Genomic DNA, 18,598 nt, shown 5'->3' on the forward strand with positions numbered 1-18,598 from the left:
GTCCAGAACTGACTTCCTCCTTGAATTCTGCACTCACATACCCTCCTGCCCACTCAACATCTCACGCAGAGGTCTGACATTCATCTCAAACTCAGCGTGGCCAAGATTAAATTCTTTGGTTCCTAACCTTCCTGCCTCCCAATCTACTCCTAAGCTGGTATTCCCTAGCTCAGTAAATTACATGGCCCAGTTTTCCTCATGCCACAAAAAATTTGATGTCACATTTTTAAAATTTAACCTGCAAACCATCAGCAAATCCCACCTGCAATACCTTCAAAACATGTCCCAATCTGACCCCCTCTGCCTTTACCGCCACCACCCTCTTCCCGCATCCCCTTCCGCTGTTTGCAGTTATGCATTGGCTTCCTAGCTGTTCTGCCTCCTTCCTTCCTACTGACCCTGCAAGTCTATTCTCCACACAAAAGCTGGATTCTCAAATCACTCATCAATCAGATCTTACCACTCCCCTGTTGGAAACCTCTCACACCTATAGACCGCACTCGGCCCTAGGTGATATGGCCCCTAGCTAACTCTCTGACCTGATTTTCTACCTCGCCCCCTCCTCAATTTCTCCTCTCTAGCCACACTGAACTTGCTGAGCCTTAGAGATGCCAAATTATACTTCTACCTCAACACCTGCACAATCCTACCCCAGGTGTCTGCATGGCTCACCCTGTCACTTCGCCAGTGTTCTCTGCATCTCGTCCTCAGAGCTCTTTCCTGACTACTCTAACTAAAATCACAGCCCCTGTCACTTGCTCTGGCTTATTTCTCTTCACAACACTCACACAGAATCTATTATGAACTTGGTATATTTGCTCACTGTGGTTCCAGTTAGGAAATAAACCCCACAAAGGCAAGGACACTGTTTTGATTGTGCTATATCCTCATGCCTGCCTAAGAGCCCACTCCATGGCTGGGGCGGAGGGGTTAAGTAAAACCCAGAAATGCCTGTTTTCAGATAACAAAACCTTGAACAGCACAGAAGCCATACCTCGACCTTCTTTCCTAGCAAGCAGGGACTTAATGCACGGATTTCATCAAAACGGCAGCAAATGTTTGAGAAAGCAAGCCAGGAGGACCTCACAGAATCCTCACTTCATAGGTAAACATGTAAGTGGCACAATCACCTCAAAATTAACCGAGCCCATTATACGAAAGCATATTTTTTCCTGATTTGAACCTCATAAAAATCCTAAAATATGTATTACACATTTTCCCGTTCTCACACGTGAGGAGACAAGATGGGAAAAAATGGGAAAAGATGGGAAAAAATGAGTGATTCATCCGAAGTCACACAACTGTGATGCAGGGCTAGACTATGCTCATCATCTAGCTGTTAAGTTCGACTGCGCATGGAGGCAGCTTTTTCTGTTGATGCAGAGACGGGAAGCGTTAAGACTGGGCCCCACTGACAGGAAATGGCAGGGAAAGAAAACAAAGCGGAGCGGCCACCAGGGAGACACCTACCCCTTTCCAGGCCCCAGTTTAGGAGAGCCCACGCCTTCTTTCGTGCGGGAGAGGATGTCTCTGACTCGGAGTGCAGCCAGTGGGTCTTTCTCTTTCCCCTTGTCGGCCAAGGCAGTAGGACTGAGGTTCAATATGAGGAAAAGGCTGTTTAACAAGCACCAGGCACCCAGCAACTGGAAGTTCTGATAATGCTGTTGAAAAAGACACAAGAGACTTCTGAAATTAATATAATAGTGAATGGCAACTGTAATTGAAAACTAAAAAGAAAAAGGCGCGAAAGAAGAACATGAACATAGACATCTTACAGGTTACAAGACAGGAACACATCTTAGAGGCTACAAGACCGGAACGGAGCAGGGACGCGGCCCTTACCTCACCACCAGCTCGGCGAGAATTGCAGATCGCTTGTCCAATCATGTCATAGATTTCAAGCTGTCCAATATCAAACATACATAGAAACCTGAGCAAGCTGATGTATTTCATGATAAATGCTAAATCCTACCTAAATTAATCTCACTTCAAGACTGAAATATCCTCAAGTCCCTTTCCTGTGACACCATCATCACACTTCCCGTCGTCTTCACGTGGCACTGGCTCCCTCTTCTCGCTCAGCTCACATGGCACCACAGAGGTGTGTGTTCCCTCCACCCGATCTAACGACGACACACCCAGACCGCTTTCCGTCACATTTACTCACCCTACACACTGATCACTACCTGCAATTACTCCTCTGCTGTACTTCTCTACTGAAAGTGTACTGACACACAGTAGGCCCTCAACACAGACGCTGACTGAAGGACTCATCTTTTACAAGGTCCGCTGCCACCACGACACTACAGTGTTTGCTGCAGGGTCAACTGACCCCTTAGGCCTACTACCCAAGCAGAAGGCGTGTTAAGCGTACTCCACATCCTTCCCTCTATTAAGGAGGAAAGTGTGACCTTTGAACAATCAAGGCCCCCGCACCCCCAGGGGCTGGGCTTACGCATTTCTGGACAATCGTAGCTGCATCACTCTCGTAGTCTTCTTCTTTGGAGCTGGTGGACCCTGTCCGCACCTGCTGGGCACTACCCACGTGAAGGATGGCCATACAGGTCGCCACACTCACACCTGAAAAGAAAGATGCACAAATTCCAACCATGGTATGGTCCCAAGGATCCACCAGAACTGAAACAAAAACACAACGCACTCACAAGCAATTCAATGATCGCATTGTTGCTGGAAGTCAATCCAATCCCATATGGGCAACATTAAACACAGTCCTACCATATGATCCAGCAATTATACTCCTAGGCATTTACCTAAATGTGCTGAAAACTTCTGTCCACTCAAAAACCTGCCCACAAATATTTATTGCAGCTTTATTCATAACTACCAAGAAACAGAAGCACTCAAGATGTCCTTCAGAAGCTGAATGGATAACTGTATTATTCAGCAATAAAAAGAGGAGAGCTATCAAGCCACAGAAAGACAGAGGAAACTTAAATGCATATTCTGAGAGAGAGAAAAAAAAGCCAGTCTGAAAACACTACATGCTATACAGCTGATTCTAACTACATGGCATTCTGGAAAAGGTAAAACTATGGAGATGGTAAAAACATCAGTGGTTACTAGAGACTGGGGATGTGGAGAGGGGAGAGGCACTACTGGCTGAAGCATGAAGGACTTTTAGGGCAGTGAAACTATTCTGTGTGACACAATGATAATGGATACACAATATTATGCACCTGTCAAAGTACACATAACTGTACAACACAAAGAGGAAACCCTAATCTAAACTCTAGAAAATAATTATATATCAATATCAGTTCATCAATTTTAACAAATATATTAATGCACTATGTTACTGGAAACTCTGTAAGGGGAAAGAAGAGGCTGTGGGAACTCTGTACAATCTACTCAATTTATCTTTAAACCTAAAACTGCTTTAAAAATAAAATCTATTAATTTTAACATATACTTTTAATAATTTAATTAAGATTATGGGGAAAAAATCCCATATTTAGTTTTTCTCAAAGACATCAAGGACAAATCTCTTTCTTTCCTTTTCCTTTCTTTTGTTTTTTTTAAAGAGAACTTTTATGTGTTTATTTGAGGCAAACTAATTACAATTGCCGGGAAGCAAAATCTCAAAGAACTGAGAAAATGCTCCAGTGAGTGGCAGTTTTTTTTTTAAAAGTATATTTTATTGATTATGCTGTTACAGTAGTCCCAATTTCTTTACCCTTTGCGCCCCTCCACCCAGTACTCCTCTTCCCTCCAGCAATCCCACCCCCTTTAGTTCGTGTCCATGGGCTGTGTCTGTATGTTCTTTGGCATCTCCCTTTCCTATACTACACTTAACTTCCCCCTATTTGGTACCTACCAATTATGCTTCTTAGTCCCTGCACCATTTCCCCCTTTCTTCCCATTCCTCCTCCCAGCTTATAACCCTCTAACTGATCCCCATACCTATGATTCTGTTCCTGTTCTGGTTACTTATTTAGTTTGTTTCTCTTTTTATATTTTAGATTCTGTTGTTGATAGTTCTGAGTTTGTTGCCATTTTAATGTTCATAGTTCTGATCTTCTTTTTCTTAAATAAGTTCCTTTAACATTTCATATAATAATGGCTTGGTGACAATGAACTCCTTTAGCTTTACCTTGTCTGGGAAGCACTTTATCTGCCCTTCCATTCTAAATGATAGCTTTGCTGGATAGAGTAATCTTGGCTGTAGGTCCTTGCTTTTCATCACTTTGAATATTTCTTGCCAGTCCCTTCTTGCCTGCAAAGTTTCTTTTGAGAAATCAACTGATAGTCTTACAGGAACACCTTTGTAGGTAACTCTCTGCTTTTCTCTTGCTGCTTTTAAGATTCTCTCTTTATCTTTCACCTTTGGCATTTTAATTATGATGTGTCTTGATGTGGCCCTCTTTGGATCTAGCTTGTTTGGGACTCTCTGTGCTTCCTGGACTTGTATGTCTATTTCCTTCACCAAATTTGGGAAGTTTTCCTTCATTATTTTTTCACATAAGTTTTCAATGTCTGTCTCTTCCTCTTCTCCTTTTGGTAACCCTATGGTTCAGATATTTGCACATTTAAAGCTGTCCCAGAGGTTCTTAAGCCTCTCCTCATTTTTTTCAATTCTTGTTTCTTCATTTTGTACCGGTTGACTGTTTTTTTTCTTTCCTATGTTCCAAATCATTGATTTGAACCCTGGTTTCCTTCCCTTCGCCATTGATTTTGTGTGGATTTTCCCTCATTTCATTTAGCATAGCCTTCACTTCTTCCCTTCTATGTTTGCCATACTCAAGTATATCTGTCAAGTCTGTGAGCATCTTTATCACCAGTGTTTTGAACTCTGCATCTGTTAGGTTGGCTATCTCCTCGTCGCTTAGTTCTCCTACTAGAACCTTGATCCATTCCCTCCTTTGTCACATACTTCTCTGTCTCCTCAACTTGACCGCTTCTTGTGTTTTCCTGTGTTTTAGGTAGAGCTGGCACACCTGTTATGGTTTAAGGGGTGGAACCTTAGGTATTCGTCAGTGACAGGTGACCTATTTCATGACGTTGTGGTGCTGTATGTGGGGGAGGGGTCTAAGAGGGAACAATGCCATTTGCTCAGCACTCGTCCCTTTTCCAGGCACTTTTCCCACCTCCGTATGAGACTGGTGGCTCTCTAGCTGTTGCCCTGGCTATCGTTCCCGGAGTGGGTGGGTCTGCGAACGTTCTAGGCCTGTGGGGGCCTCTAAACAAGCAGACTCTACTGAGAGACCGGCAATTTCTGCCTCGGCCCCAACCCCCACTAGTTTTCACAGTTAGAAACAATGAGGCTTTATTTTCCATGGTGCTGGAGCTGTGAGCAGCGTGGCCTGGTATGGGGCTGGGATTGCTCCCCAGGTGTCCTCCCAACTTTTATAATGTGTGACTATTCTTTCCGCTGGCAAGCCACAGCCATTGCCTTGGTGCCACCGCCACCACACCACGACTCCATCCCTCCTACCAGTCTGGATGAGTATTGCTTCTTTATATCTTTGTTTGTTGGACTTCCATGCAGTTTAATTTTCCGGTAGTTCTGGTTGTTTTTAGTTTTGAGGTAGTTATATTTCTTCCTATTGTTGTGGAGGGTGGCAAAGCATGTCTATCTACACCTCCATCTTGGCCACCCTTTCTTTAAATATAATCCCAAATGATCAAATTTCAACAATAAACAAAATCTGGGATCTTTAATCCAACTAAGAATTTTTATAGAGAATCTTTAATCCTTACTAAGTACACTGAGATCCACATGAGATTCAAAAAATTCCCTGAAAATTGTTGCCTTGACCAGATGGGGCTCAGTCAGCTGGGTGTTGTCCTGCAAAGTGAAGTCTCCAGGTCCATTCCTGGTCAGAGCACATGCCAGAGCTGCAGGTTCGGTCCCTGGTTGGGGCATATACAGGAGGCAACCTATCTATGTTTCTCTCCACATCAATGTTTCTCTCCCTCTTTCTCTCCCTCCCTTCCCCTCCCTATAAAAATAAAGAAATAAAATCTTAAAGAATAAAGATGTTACTTAAAAAAAATAAATTCACAGAAAATTGAAATTAATAAACCCCAAATTTAAAAACACAAAGATTAATGGTACAGGACTAGGAAACAGACAGTGGAAATGGACTTGGAGACAGCGCAAGGTCTCATGCATCCTTATCTTTCTACTCCTATTGCTGCTCCTCTAGCTCAGGCCATTAGTGTGTCTTTCCATTAGTGTGTTCACACCTCCAGATTTCCCCACACCAAAATATCCTGCATAGTACTGCTTGAATGTTCTTCCTAAAATATAGCTCAGATCATACTACACTTCAAAATCTTTAATGGTCTCTACTGTCTATGGATGTGGTCCAAACAACTTAGAACGCATTTCTAAACCTTCTGTGATGGAAGCCTACTTTCTTTGTAATTGTAACACTCACTAATCAACACTCACACACACATACCAGTACATTCCCCAAACCCTAGAATACTTTGGGCCCTGCTTTTGCCTCTGCCTAGTGTTAGCGAAGCTAAAATCCTGCCTGCCCTACAAGATACATCAACAGAACCTAGTTCCTTCATGACTACTGCCTTCCCTAGTGGAAACTACCTTTATCTTTAAATTCCTATTTGTGAAGAGATACTCAAAATAAGCTGTTCAAAGACTGTAAGAAGATTATCAACTTTAGTAATTTCTTGGTGTACCCAAGGTCAGGTTTCCAAGACTGTTCAAATCCTCCCTTACAGAACCAAGTGAACAACAGAAATTGTTATACCTTCCAAGATATTCTAGAACTATGAAATTTAAAGCCAAGGGTTAAAAAAAATCATAACGATAACTTTAAAAAGAGTAAACACCGGCCCTGGCTGATGTGGCTCAGTGGATTGAGTGCTGGCCTACAAACCAAAGGGTCACTGGTTCGATTCCCAGTCAAGGTACATGCCTGGGTTGCAGGCCAGGTTCCCAGTTGGGAGCGTGTGAGAGGCAACCACACATTGATGTTTCTCTCCCTCTCTCTTACTCCCTCCCTTCCCCAACCTCTAAAAATAAATAAATAAAATCTTAAAAAAAAAAAAGAAAGAAAGAAAGAGTAAACACCAGCTATCAGACCTCATTTCCATGGAAGCATGTTCAACAGAAAGGGGATTCTGTGGAAGCATGAAGAATAACATTCGCTGTATTTATCAACATAAACAGATACCACCTGTTCTATAAAGCCTTCCTCAAACCTGCTCCCACAGTAAGACTCAATCTCTCCCTTGTTTGTGTGCCCCTAATATACTATACTTCTCTGTTGCCTTTGGCATCTCCTGTTTTATATTGCACTATGTGGTCCATCTGCTCAAGTGTAGGCTCCTTGAGGGCAGGGATTACACATTATTCACCTCAATATCCTAACAGCATTTGGAGTTTTGCTTTTCATACAGTAGACACTTACTATCTGCACACACTATGGAATCAAATATGCTCATAACATAATGCCAGCTGTTGAACTATATGACAACTTACAAGATTCCTACTGAGACCTTATTTCACCTAGAAAGGATATTAGATGATCCTTTGGGAAAAGAGTAAGTAAAGGTAAAGGGGGAGAATGTACCCAGAGGGATCTCATGGTTTCTGGAAAGTGTATCTGTGCTTGACTGAGAAAATGAGATCAGACATTATAACTTCTCACCTGCATATAGACAACTTAGGCTGAGGACTGTCACATCCTGCAGACGAGAAGGATTGAGAGGTTCCAACACGGGTAGAGAAAGGGTATCCAATGCCATGGTGACGTCGATCACCAGCGAATGGAAACTGGAATGTAACAGAGAAGATGACAGAAGTGAATCACTTGCTTCTATAATCTGAAAGCAGGCATGCCACAAAATCTAACCAGCCCATCCCTCTCTGAGAACAGCGTCAGGATGTAAAGTCTGTGTCCACCGGAGCACCTTACCCATTGCGAACAGCAGTGGCATCTGCTACTGTTGCAGGCATGATGAAGAAGGAGTTGGCCAACACTGCGTCCTGAAACCGATTGATGTAGCGCAGGAAATACGGCAGGTTCAAGCAGACTCGCAGCAGCTTCTCTGAGCCACCTGAATTAGGGAAAAAGCTCGTCCTTACAAACGAGCTTCTGTCTGCAGTTTGATTCCACCTAAAGAATTTTTGAAAGCAGAGGAACCAGCTTTCTGACAACAATTAAGAGTCTTACCAAGCTCTTGAAGACTAGTCACATTCTGAGCTATGAACACATTCTTGGTTTTGATTGCAGAGGTTTGATCTGTGGATGACTGTTCATCATTTTCTCCTTCCACCTGAAGAAAAACAAAGGATATAAAAGGCCTATCAAGATACTATCGTCTGCTGACTACTGCCCTGGGGTTCAGAACCGAACCACCTGTCCAAACCACGTAACAGCTCCATGGACACTCTTCAGACACTCCAGGTGATCAGAAGAGATTCCTCTCTAGTGTTTGGGGAAAATAGAAGTTATTTTCCCAAAAACAGGGGGAAAATATATAGCTTTAAAATATATATACATATATCCTAAAACTACTATAAAATGATGCCTTTTACAGAGAACATTTCTTTATATTTGTTTATTTACATTGGAAATTTACATTAGAAAATAGTCATCAAAATAGTAATAACTATAGACAGAAGGAGCCAGAGTGAGTTTTAGTTTTTTAATTTTGGGTTTGTATTCAGTTTTTTTCTAACATTGGCAAGTACATCATTTTATATCACAAATATAAAATACACTTGTGACTTATTTTTCCTAGTATCATCGCCTTAACAAGGACATTTGGCTGAAGTTAACTCACCGGAGTCTGTGGGCCTATCGATGGTGATGCTATAGTTCTAGGGTTGAAAACTGATGTCAGCTGATTCAAAAAATTCATCTGTACCTCCTTCTGCCTCAACTCTGGGCTTACTGGTGAGGCCAGCTCTTTCTGATCTTCCACTGTAAAACACAAAAGCAAACAGAGTGGTGAGAAGATTGCCAACTAGAAAGCAAAACAGGAAGAAGCTGGCCAGGGAAGTGGCCAAGCAACCAGGCCTGGCAAAGGAACACTCACCGTCTGAGAGTGTCTTCACTGTTTGTGGTAGTTTGGCCGATTTCATCATTGCTGTAAACGTGATAATTTCAGTTCTGTCTAGTCGGCTACAGCCAGTGCACAGACCCTTGATGAGGAGAATCAAGTGTTTCTGAAAAGAAAACAAATTCAAATACGTTTTTAGAAGATTTGACCCTTTTGAGACTTCTAACTGGCACAGGGCCAAATTTACGTTCCTACTAAGATCTGCAGTCTTAGGAGAAAACACTAAAGCGGAGATCACAAGGTAATGGTCCTCTGACCATATCTGGCTTGCAGATTTGTCTTACTCTTTTCCCAATGTTCTTGGTTTTTAATTTGAAGTTAAAGTTAACTTTTTAAAACATGGAAGGTTTAACATACAAATCCAGATTTCTTCTCTCTCTCAATAATCCACAAGATATAATAATGAGCCTTGGAGCCTCCATGGCTGCAGAGCACAGTGAGCTGGAGCCGAGCGGTGATGGGCCCCTTTACAGCTGGGTCACGCACCATCTCGACTAGCACACTTCACTCACTGTTACTTGCCTGGCCTTGTAGGAAAGTAACTGGAATCCTTGTAAAAGCCTCTGCAGCCCTCTAGACCAGAGACTGGAAAACCACAGCCCCTATTCAGACCACTGCATGTTTTTGTAAATAAAGTTTACTGAACTACAGTTCTGCTCATTCATTTATGAACTGCCTGTGGCTGCTTTCCCACCACAAAGGCAGAGCCTGAAAACGCAGAGGCTAGTTGCAACAGGGACTGGATGGTCAGCAAATTACTTACAATCTGGCCTATTACAGAAAAAGTTTACCAACCCCTGCTCTATGCCACTCCTTCTCCATCATTCCACAACCCTACCTCAAAATAAGATTCAGAAATGGGCTCATCACTCTCACCTGGGACACAGCACAAGCCTCATCTGGATTCTCCAGACGCAGGAGAGAAAACTCAATCAAGACTTTACAGGCTGCCGCCACCGACTGAAGTTGGTTCCGGGGAACTGAGAAAGTAAGAAGCTTCACTTAACCTCCAACTTCTATAACTCACGTCACCCTTACAGTTACTATAGCAAGCAGAACCAGTACTGAGCTCCATATATCCAACATTTTCAATATTCCCATGATAATAATTATTCAGAACCAACAATCCAAAGGGGCAAGCAAGGCTTCTTGTCATTGATAACTATCAATTGCTAATAAATCAATATATCTTACATTTGCTAGAAACTAAGATAATTATAATAAGAAACACATCACCGTAAATGCCAAGCACTTCAAGTATATTAACTCAATCCTTAAACCTGTTCTATGAGGTTGGTATCGGAAAGCAGATAACTTTTTTTTATTTAAGATAACCATAGAGAGGTTAAATGGCTGGCCCAAGTCACATGGCTAGCGTCAAATTCAGGAAGTTTGGTTCTAGAGTTCACACCCTTAACCACGAGAATATACTGCTTCTTTTTCCCCATAGATTCTAAATGCCTTTTTGCAAAGAGCTTTCTACAAAAAGTGTCTTCAAGCTCAAAGTGACTCTGACCATAGCCAGGGCCTATAACAAACAGCACCCGGCACAAAGATTACTCAGCAGCCCCGTAGCTCCCTTTTGTTTTACTTGCTTGGAAACTAAGTAAACAAATCATTACAAGTTTTCAAAACTATATGAGTTAGGATTTAAAAAAACATAAAAATGCAAAAATTCAGAAATAGTAGAAAATAGGGATTTGGTCACTTTTTGAGTAGAAAAAGTTTAAAGATGGAGAATTGGAAGGAAAATATTTTCACATACCAGAGAACACAAAAGGCAAGTTCACCTTCTCACCAAAACCAAATAAAAAGTAGAGCCTTGGTTAGTGGCTGCTAAACCCAGGTCGGGATCCACCTATCCCCTCAATCACCCCAGAAATTAACACACTAATAATTACATTTATGAAATCAATAAAATGCTTCTGATTAAGAAGGTAAAGATGAACTTAACAGGTTATGAAGCAGATGCCCAATGAAGTAGTTTCTAAACCCCTTTTGGTTGGCCTAGGTAAAGAACTTCTGGAGTCTTATCACACAGACCACTGTGCCCACTCCTGGAGGAATGGGTCAGAAGGACTAAAATACAGACCTCGTTAACAGCTTGTTCAGACACCCTAACAGGAGACACACAATCCCCCTATTCACGAACCCCCAGAAGAGAGGGACAAGAATGGGATACTCACTGAGGCCGCAAACTGTTGTAATATAGTGTGTAGAAAGCGCAACGAAAGATGAGTAGAATGGCTCATACTGCTTCTCGTGGTGCAGGATTTCTGATTCACTACAAAGAAAATAATTCGGTCAAGGTTTATTTAGTGCTTACTATATGCCAGATATCTCACCCATTCATTTATAGGCATTATCTTACTTAATGCTCGTAGCAATTCTATTTGGAAGATACTGTTACCATCCCTATATTCAAAACTGAGAACGTGAAGCTTAGAGAATTAAAATTAAGTACCTTGTCCAAGGTATCTGGCTTAGCGAATAACAAAAGCTAAAGGAAAACCATTAACAGGATTCCATTTTGTCCTACATTATGGATTGGCAAAGACTAAAACCTAATAATACCATGTGTTGGCTAAAAGGGTAGACAAGAGCACTTAAAATACTATTGGGAGAAATAGAGATTACTGTGACCCCTTCTGAAGACCAAACAACGCCAGCCCATAATGCAATAACTTAAAAACAATCAGTACTCCAAGAGAAGAAATCACCTACTTGGTGCCAAATCCAAAATTCACTAGGTACCACTGTTCTCCTGCACCCCACCCCCCTTCCTGGTAGAATACAGCTAGATCACAACAAACTCAGTGATTTTTTAAAAATATTTTATTTTATTTTTTTAGAGAGAGGGGGAGGGAGGGAGAAAGAGAAGGAGAGAAACATCAGTGTGGGGTTGCCTCTTTTGCACCCCCAGCTGGGGACCTGGACTGCAACCAGGGCATGTGCCCTGACTGGGAATCAAACCAGTGACTCTGGTTTGCAGACCAGTGTTCAATCCACTGAGCCACACCAGCCAGGGCCAAATTCAGTGATTTTTAACCCCATCCAAATCTTTGGCAAAAGAACTCCCTCTTCTGTGAAAGTCTTGAGCCCAACTAGTTCTAAAAGCTGAATACATTTCTGTCATTCTCTCTGTCAAATCAGATGTTAAGCCACAATCCATGAAACAAGAAGGCAATGAAAAAACTAAAATGTATCCATTAAATGAAAAAGGCCAAGTAATGTGGCTACATAGTTTCCTCAATGAGTTGATTCTCTAACTAGAAGTATCATCAGCCCAGAAAGGGAAATGTAAATAGTAAGAACTGTATCCACTTGCCAAATCAACACAGGAGCCAAAAAGACACGTTCAACATTCAGAAGGTGCCAACATGAATGATAAATCACCTAAACAGCACTTCAGAGTCTGGCATTGCAAGCACTTTGTGATTTGGGGGTTCATCATGGATAAATGGGTATTTATCAAAGATCAGTTCCTTATCTTGGACCAACTCCTTCACCAAGAAAAAATATTTATGGAGCACTTATGATGTACAAAGATCTTCCTGCCCACCAATGATCATTTCTCCCTATTTGTCAGATGAACAAAAAGGAGGAAACAAAAACCTTTAAACCAAGTAGCATTCAAAGTGTCTAGTGACCATCACATTGATAAGGGTCATATCATCTTCAGCAAAACACTTCCTACTAAATCCCCTTGCTACGACATTTACTTAGTTGTTCTTTCACTTCCATCCTTATACTTTCTTATTCATTGTTCTAAAGCTTTTCCATCCCAGTTTGATGTATTTTATTGAACTGCTTACCTACTTTGCTTTACTTCAAAACTTCAGAGCTGCTTCCCTCCATGTTTTTCTAGTGAACAGGTTTACCAAAACTAAGAGAAAAACTGCCCACCCAAAGGATGAACACACACACACACACACGATTGTCTTATTCCACTAAAGAAACAAAAATGCACTTTGGGGAAAGACGGACACTAGCGTAGGAAAGAAAAGGAGCAGTCTTGAGCTCCACATGTCATTTGCTTAAGGCAAACTGAGGATAAAACCTGGGGAAATTAGTCTGAAAAACCCTTGAAGGAGGGAGTAGCTATGCGGTCGAGGACAATGTCCTATCGTGATTTTAAAGAAACAAGTGTGTATGAGTCACCTAATAAAGACACGCTGCCACACTTCCTGGGCCCACCCCAATTCCCCAAGAATTTGAGGGAGACACCAGAGGATGCAAAGAAATGAAAAAAGGAACAAAGGGCAAGAAGTTAGGTAGGAAGAAAAGAATAAAGACCTTGAAGGCAAACATAACACAAAGGAAGAAAAATTTTAAAATACTTAAAAAATATCTCTCCTCTGAGCAGTCAGGCTATCTTCCTCAAAGACCTGCCTTTTCTAACTTGGCCACAACGGCACCACTGAGTCCGCCGGAAGACAGGGCATTTATACTCCGTACAAAATGAACGTGATTAGGAGGACAAAGGAGAGCGGCAGCTAAGCAGCCAGATCAGAGAAATCCACTTTGACATGTTAAGTAAAAAAGAACTGGAAGGGTCCGGAAATATACAGCTTTTTAAAGGAAGAGGTAGAAATTCGAAAAGGCAAAATAAAAGACAAAGGATTCACCTCGCTTCTCCCTCTTAAATATGATACCATTCAAATATTTTTGGCAAAACTGTGGAAACTCCACAAACCCCTTTCACCTCATCAGAACCATAAACTCCCAAGTACAGAATCCATTATGCTTCCTTGATTCATGATGCTTACAATCATGAAACAAACCTAATGAATGCATTAATAAATTATATTTAAAAATACAGTGGTCCTCGGCACTCGTCATTAATTCATTCCAGAACTCGTGGTGCATGCCAAAGCCAACGCGTACCGAGCCAGAGATGGGTGCTGAAACATTTTTTCTCAACAAAATGCGACAGTACAGGGTTTCACAAATTCTGAAGCCGACAAGTACCAAGGTGTGACTAGTATATGTTTACTGAACGTCTAATATGTGTCATATCAGACACGCATATATTTTTAATACATGTTAACCAAAGAACTAAAGCCTAATGATAGGTCCCTCACATTCTTGACAAACCTGTGCTGAATGTGGCACTAAGACAGGGAAACATTAGCTAGAACCAGACTAATCTCACAAGTGTACCCTATCATTTGGTAGTGGGCATTTTTTTCCCCTACAGATCAATCACAAACTTATGCCCTACAGCATATAAATTCAAATGATCATGGTATTAGGGGGGACTTCTACGGGCCCACAAGGAGGACCGGGAGTCCCCATTCCCTTTGCTCCTACGGGCCCTTGAGTTGGTCCGGGAGCTGCCTCTTCCCTTCCCCCCCCCTTCCTCCCCTTTTCCTTCAATTAACCCATTGCTTAATCCCCCCCGCCCCCCCAAAAAGATCATGGTATTAGTGTATTTCTTTCGAGATTTTTAGGAAATCACTGTGCATTATCTGATGAGGCTATTGTAACAGCTTCTGCCTTCCCAAGTCGGTCTCTCTGGCCTAAATTTTACCAAAAAACTGGGAGGTAGAGACTCAAAGAGGCTTATCGCTAAGGAGGCCAGGACAGCCTAGGAAGGACTAACTAGCTCAGGGGAAAGAGGGAAAAAAAAATTTTTTGTGATCTACCAAGAGTCAAATTGTTCAGTGACGGCCACACTCACCACCGTGTCTTGCACAGAGCTGAGAAGGGAACTCTGTGTGTGACAGTTCCTTAAAATGGAAGGCTACATTCAGCAATCACGCTCATTAGTTCCACACAGAATATGTGCTCCATGACGCTAGTTCTAGCTCCATTTCAGGTCTGGAAAAGTAATGGCGTTGGAAAGACCTTCCATCTTTTTTACTAAAAGACACACTAGCAACAGGCAGTAGAAATAAAATAAACTCCCTTTTAAGGAAACTCAGGTATCTTTTTTCTTTTAAAAATCTGATGACACTGCTGAGAGCACCTTCCCAATTTATCGATGCCAATCTATTCCTCCTTTGTTTCAGGTGATTACCAAACCAAATTAACAGGATCTGAAGTTAGGAATTTTTTTTTAATTTACCATTTCGTCTAACCCTACTATAAAAGTATGAAAGAACAAGGACAGAAAACATAATGGTAGAGTACTAAGCAGTCTCTTAAGATATTTGTCATCAACCCAGCCAAAAAAGAAGGAATTCAATGGGTTAATAGGCCACCAGATAGAAAGTAAGAACTAGCATGACGGAACTAAGACATCAAAAAGGGAAGCAGAGCCCTGGCTGGTGTGGGTCAGTGGATTGATTTCTGGCCTGGGAACCAAAGGGTCTCTGGTTCGATTCCCAATCAGGGCACATGCCTGGGTTGCAGGCCAGGTCCCCAGTTGGGGGCGCATAAGACGCAACCACACATGGATGTTTCTCTCCCTCTCTTTCTCCCTCCCTTCTCCTCTCTCTAAAAATAAATAAATAAAATCTTTTTTTTTAAAAAGGGAAGCAGAAAGTAGCAGACCACAACAGAAAAACAGAATAACCCTGGAAGCAAGGAAGAAAAGCACGGCAGGCCTAACAACAGAAAGAAATGCAGGAACTGCAGAAGGTGGAAGCAGCGACCACGGAAGTGATGGGGCAGCCGAGGCACCTGCACAGTGCTGGCTCTGATCTGGTCCTATATTCAGTGACCGCAACTAGATATTTAAGAACTACCTCCATCATTCTGACACCCTTAATTCATTTTGAAAGGCAAATAAAACCTGAGAAACACAATACTAACAGCACAGTACTAATTTTTGTGTTACAAACCAGGGGTTGACAAACTATGACCTGCAGGCCAAACCCAGCCAGTCATCTGTTTGTGCAGTCCATATTTAACAATGGTTTTTGTGGAACCAAATGAAAAAAATAAACTAAGCAACAAAATAGAAACAGGCTCATAGATACTGAGAACAGACTGACAGCTGTCTGAGGGGAAGGGGGTTGGGATAAAGCAAAAACAAAACAAAACTCAGACACAGACAACAGCATGGCGGTTGCCAGAGGGAAAGGGCTGGGGGGGGCAGGTAGAAGAGGGTAAAGGGGGGATAAATGGTGATGGAAGGAGACTTGACTTTGGGTGGTAAACAAACCATATACAGATGATGTATTATAGAATTATACACTTGAAATCTATATAATTTTATTAATCAATGTCATTCCAATAAATTCAATAAAAATTTTTAAATGGCTTTTAAATTTTTTAATGGCTGGAAAAAATCAAAAGAAGAATATTTTTAACATGTAAATATCATATGAAATTCACATTGAGGTGTCCACAGGTAAGATTTTGGAACACAGCCATGCCCATTCATTTCTGAATCGTGTACAGTCCATTTCTCCATACAATGGCCAAGTTGACGAGTCTATAATGACTTGTCTGACCCCTTATGGAAAAAGTGTGCCAACCTCTGCTCTACACTAAACTGAACATTCAATGTGTTTAGTTCCTTTAACTACAAAGAACTTGTAAGCCAGCTGTTTCTTTTGGAAATTTTTCTTAAGATCATGTTCTTCTCATAGACCCTGACGAGGATACATAATAGGCTTTCAAAGGTAACTGGGTCACTAAAATCAGAACAGAGACTTCAAGGATCTCACCTTCCGAGAAAAGGCTGTGGCCAAACAGCCATCACTTTGGACCCCTGTTCTAAACCATGAAGAGAGGTCTTGCGAGTGTCCATAAACACAGGCAGCTCTGATTATCTCAGCTACCAGGGGGTAGGAGAGGCACCACTATTACTTATGCGGCAAATTTCAAACCTACTTTGAGGTATTTGGTTTGGGGTCCTTCTGCTGATGGGAGGGAGTTGGTCAACTGTTACAGTTTTAAGAAGCATGCGCCCAGGACACCAGATGTACCGGAGGGTGTCCACCACTGACTGACAACCGTCTCAGCTCACATCCACAAAAAAACATTAAAAGCAAATGTTCTAAAAAGCGTAGAACACTGTCCATTATAAATAACAAGAGGTATATAATTCAGGAAAGATACCACTAATGCAAATGTTTACAACAGTTAAAAAGTGGCTATATAATTTAAAAGCAGTACCTTTGATACATGTTTACATCCTCAGAACATTCTGGGCTTAATAATTAGATAGAAAAATCCACCTCTAAAGTTCACTGCGACCAAAACTGTTACCAAACCCAACCATTATTTAATTATAGTTAAAAAAAACAAAAACAAAACAAAACTGCATCCAAAGCAACACAAACCTAACAGTAAGCACCGCAATACACAACATATAGCACACCATGGACCTTCCTTTAGTAATAAACGGCCATTTCTAACCTTCTGGATAACAATTAGCTATACCCTTGTTGGCGTGAAGCTAAAATGACCCACTTAGCAACTGCAGGGAGTTGCTCAAATAAGGTCTGGCTAGAAAAAGGAAAGCGAGAGCGGCTTTAGAGGGACGTCTACCATCCAACTAATGAACGACGGTCCCGAGCAAGCTAAGTCAGGAAGCGGCACGCACCGCCTCGCTAATTAACACAACTCTCACAGCCTAAGAATCTCTGGACAAAAAGGCAAAGAACCCCGTAACAGCAAACCAATCAATAGTCCCACCTGTAAGAGAGAGCCCGAAGGTGTTTTATCCGGGGAGAAAGAGAACACCTCTTTTGGGAAAATGACCTTTTAGACTAAACACACAGAAATGTTTTTAATCCAAGACCGTTACGGTGGAAATACACAGTTAAGTGCCACCCGAAGAGAAAGTCCTCAATGGTCACTGGTGGCTTCAGTGCCAGAAACAGCACGTGCCTCCACTGATGACAGCCCCACGGAGACCGTTATTAAATTGTGTGGCAGGGCTCCCATGGAAAGCCCGGGCTTCGCGCCGGCCCAGGCTAGGGGCACGAGTGCCGGCGAGAAATGCAAACTCATCAGCGCTTTGACCTTAACACAACGGGCAGCCCCGGGGACAGTCCCCTAAGAGCGTGGTGCAGCTCAAAGTCACTCGCAAACGGGTCCGACCACGCCCTCCCGAGAGGGAGACCTCAAAAGTTTTGCTCGGGAGGGAAACTGAGGCACGGATGATTTACATGGGCTGACAGAAAGAAGCCCAGGCAAGCCTTCGTCTGCCAGCACCGAGGAGCCCCGAAGCTGCGGCTGGGCCGGGGGTCCCCGAGCCGCCGGAGGCGGCCCGGGAAGCGGGTCCAGATGATCCCGCACAACCTCCCCTCCCCCTCCCTACGCCCGCCCCGCCGGGGCCGCCGCCCGGTACCTCTCGATGACCGAGGCCACCAGCTGCGGCAACTCCTTCATCTCGAAAGCAGAATAGGACGCGGACAGCAGGGGCCGCACGGCCACCTCCCAGCCCGGGGTCGTGTCCAACCCCGTCGCCGGGTCCCCGGGCGCCAGCACTGCTGCCGCCGCCTCTTCGCCGCCGCTCGTCGCCATCTTCCGTCGTACTCCTGCGGCTCCCTCCCGGGGATTGCCACCGGCCCAGCGCCGCCTCCCGGGAGGGGGCGGAAGTGACGCAACCGAACGTCAGACTACGCGACTCAGTCGCGGG

At 42.8% G+C, this 18,598-nt stretch overlaps 1 protein-coding gene across 3 annotated transcripts in view; it reads right to left on the minus strand.

Moving 5' to 3' along the window:
- The window catches only part of UBR4 (ubiquitin protein ligase E3 component n-recognin 4), a 123,115-nt gene extending 104,604 nt beyond the window's left edge, over window positions 1–18,511 (minus strand). For all 3 annotated transcript variants that reach the window (XM_090268694.1, XM_090268693.1, XM_090268692.1), the window contains exons 1-11: window positions 18,308–18,511; window positions 11,244–11,341; window positions 9,934–10,037; window positions 9,034–9,163; window positions 8,779–8,918; window positions 8,166–8,268; window positions 7,908–8,049; window positions 7,641–7,765; window positions 2,456–2,580; window positions 1,843–1,902; window positions 1,471–1,661 (exon numbers count right to left, since the gene is read on the minus strand). In XM_090268694.1, the coding sequence (XP_090124820.1) occupies window positions 1,471–1,661; window positions 1,843–1,902; window positions 2,456–2,580; window positions 7,641–7,765; window positions 7,908–8,049; window positions 8,166–8,268; window positions 8,779–8,918; window positions 9,034–9,163; window positions 9,934–10,037; window positions 11,244–11,341; window positions 18,308–18,483 (1,394 nt within the window). In that variant the 5' untranslated portion in view covers window positions 18,484–18,511. The remainder of the gene's footprint in view (window positions 1–1,470; window positions 1,662–1,842; window positions 1,903–2,455; window positions 2,581–7,640; window positions 7,766–7,907; window positions 8,050–8,165; window positions 8,269–8,778; window positions 8,919–9,033; window positions 9,164–9,933; window positions 10,038–11,243; window positions 11,342–18,307) is intronic.
- Between the last annotated feature and the right edge of the window lie 87 nt (window positions 18,512–18,598).

The sequence above is a fragment of the Furipterus horrens genome, unplaced genomic scaffold (assembly GCF_987537825.1).
Source record: "Furipterus horrens unplaced genomic scaffold, mFurHor1.1.pri manual_scaffold_3, whole genome shotgun sequence".
Classification (NCBI taxonomy): Eukaryota; Metazoa; Chordata; class Mammalia; order Chiroptera; family Furipteridae; genus Furipterus; species Furipterus horrens.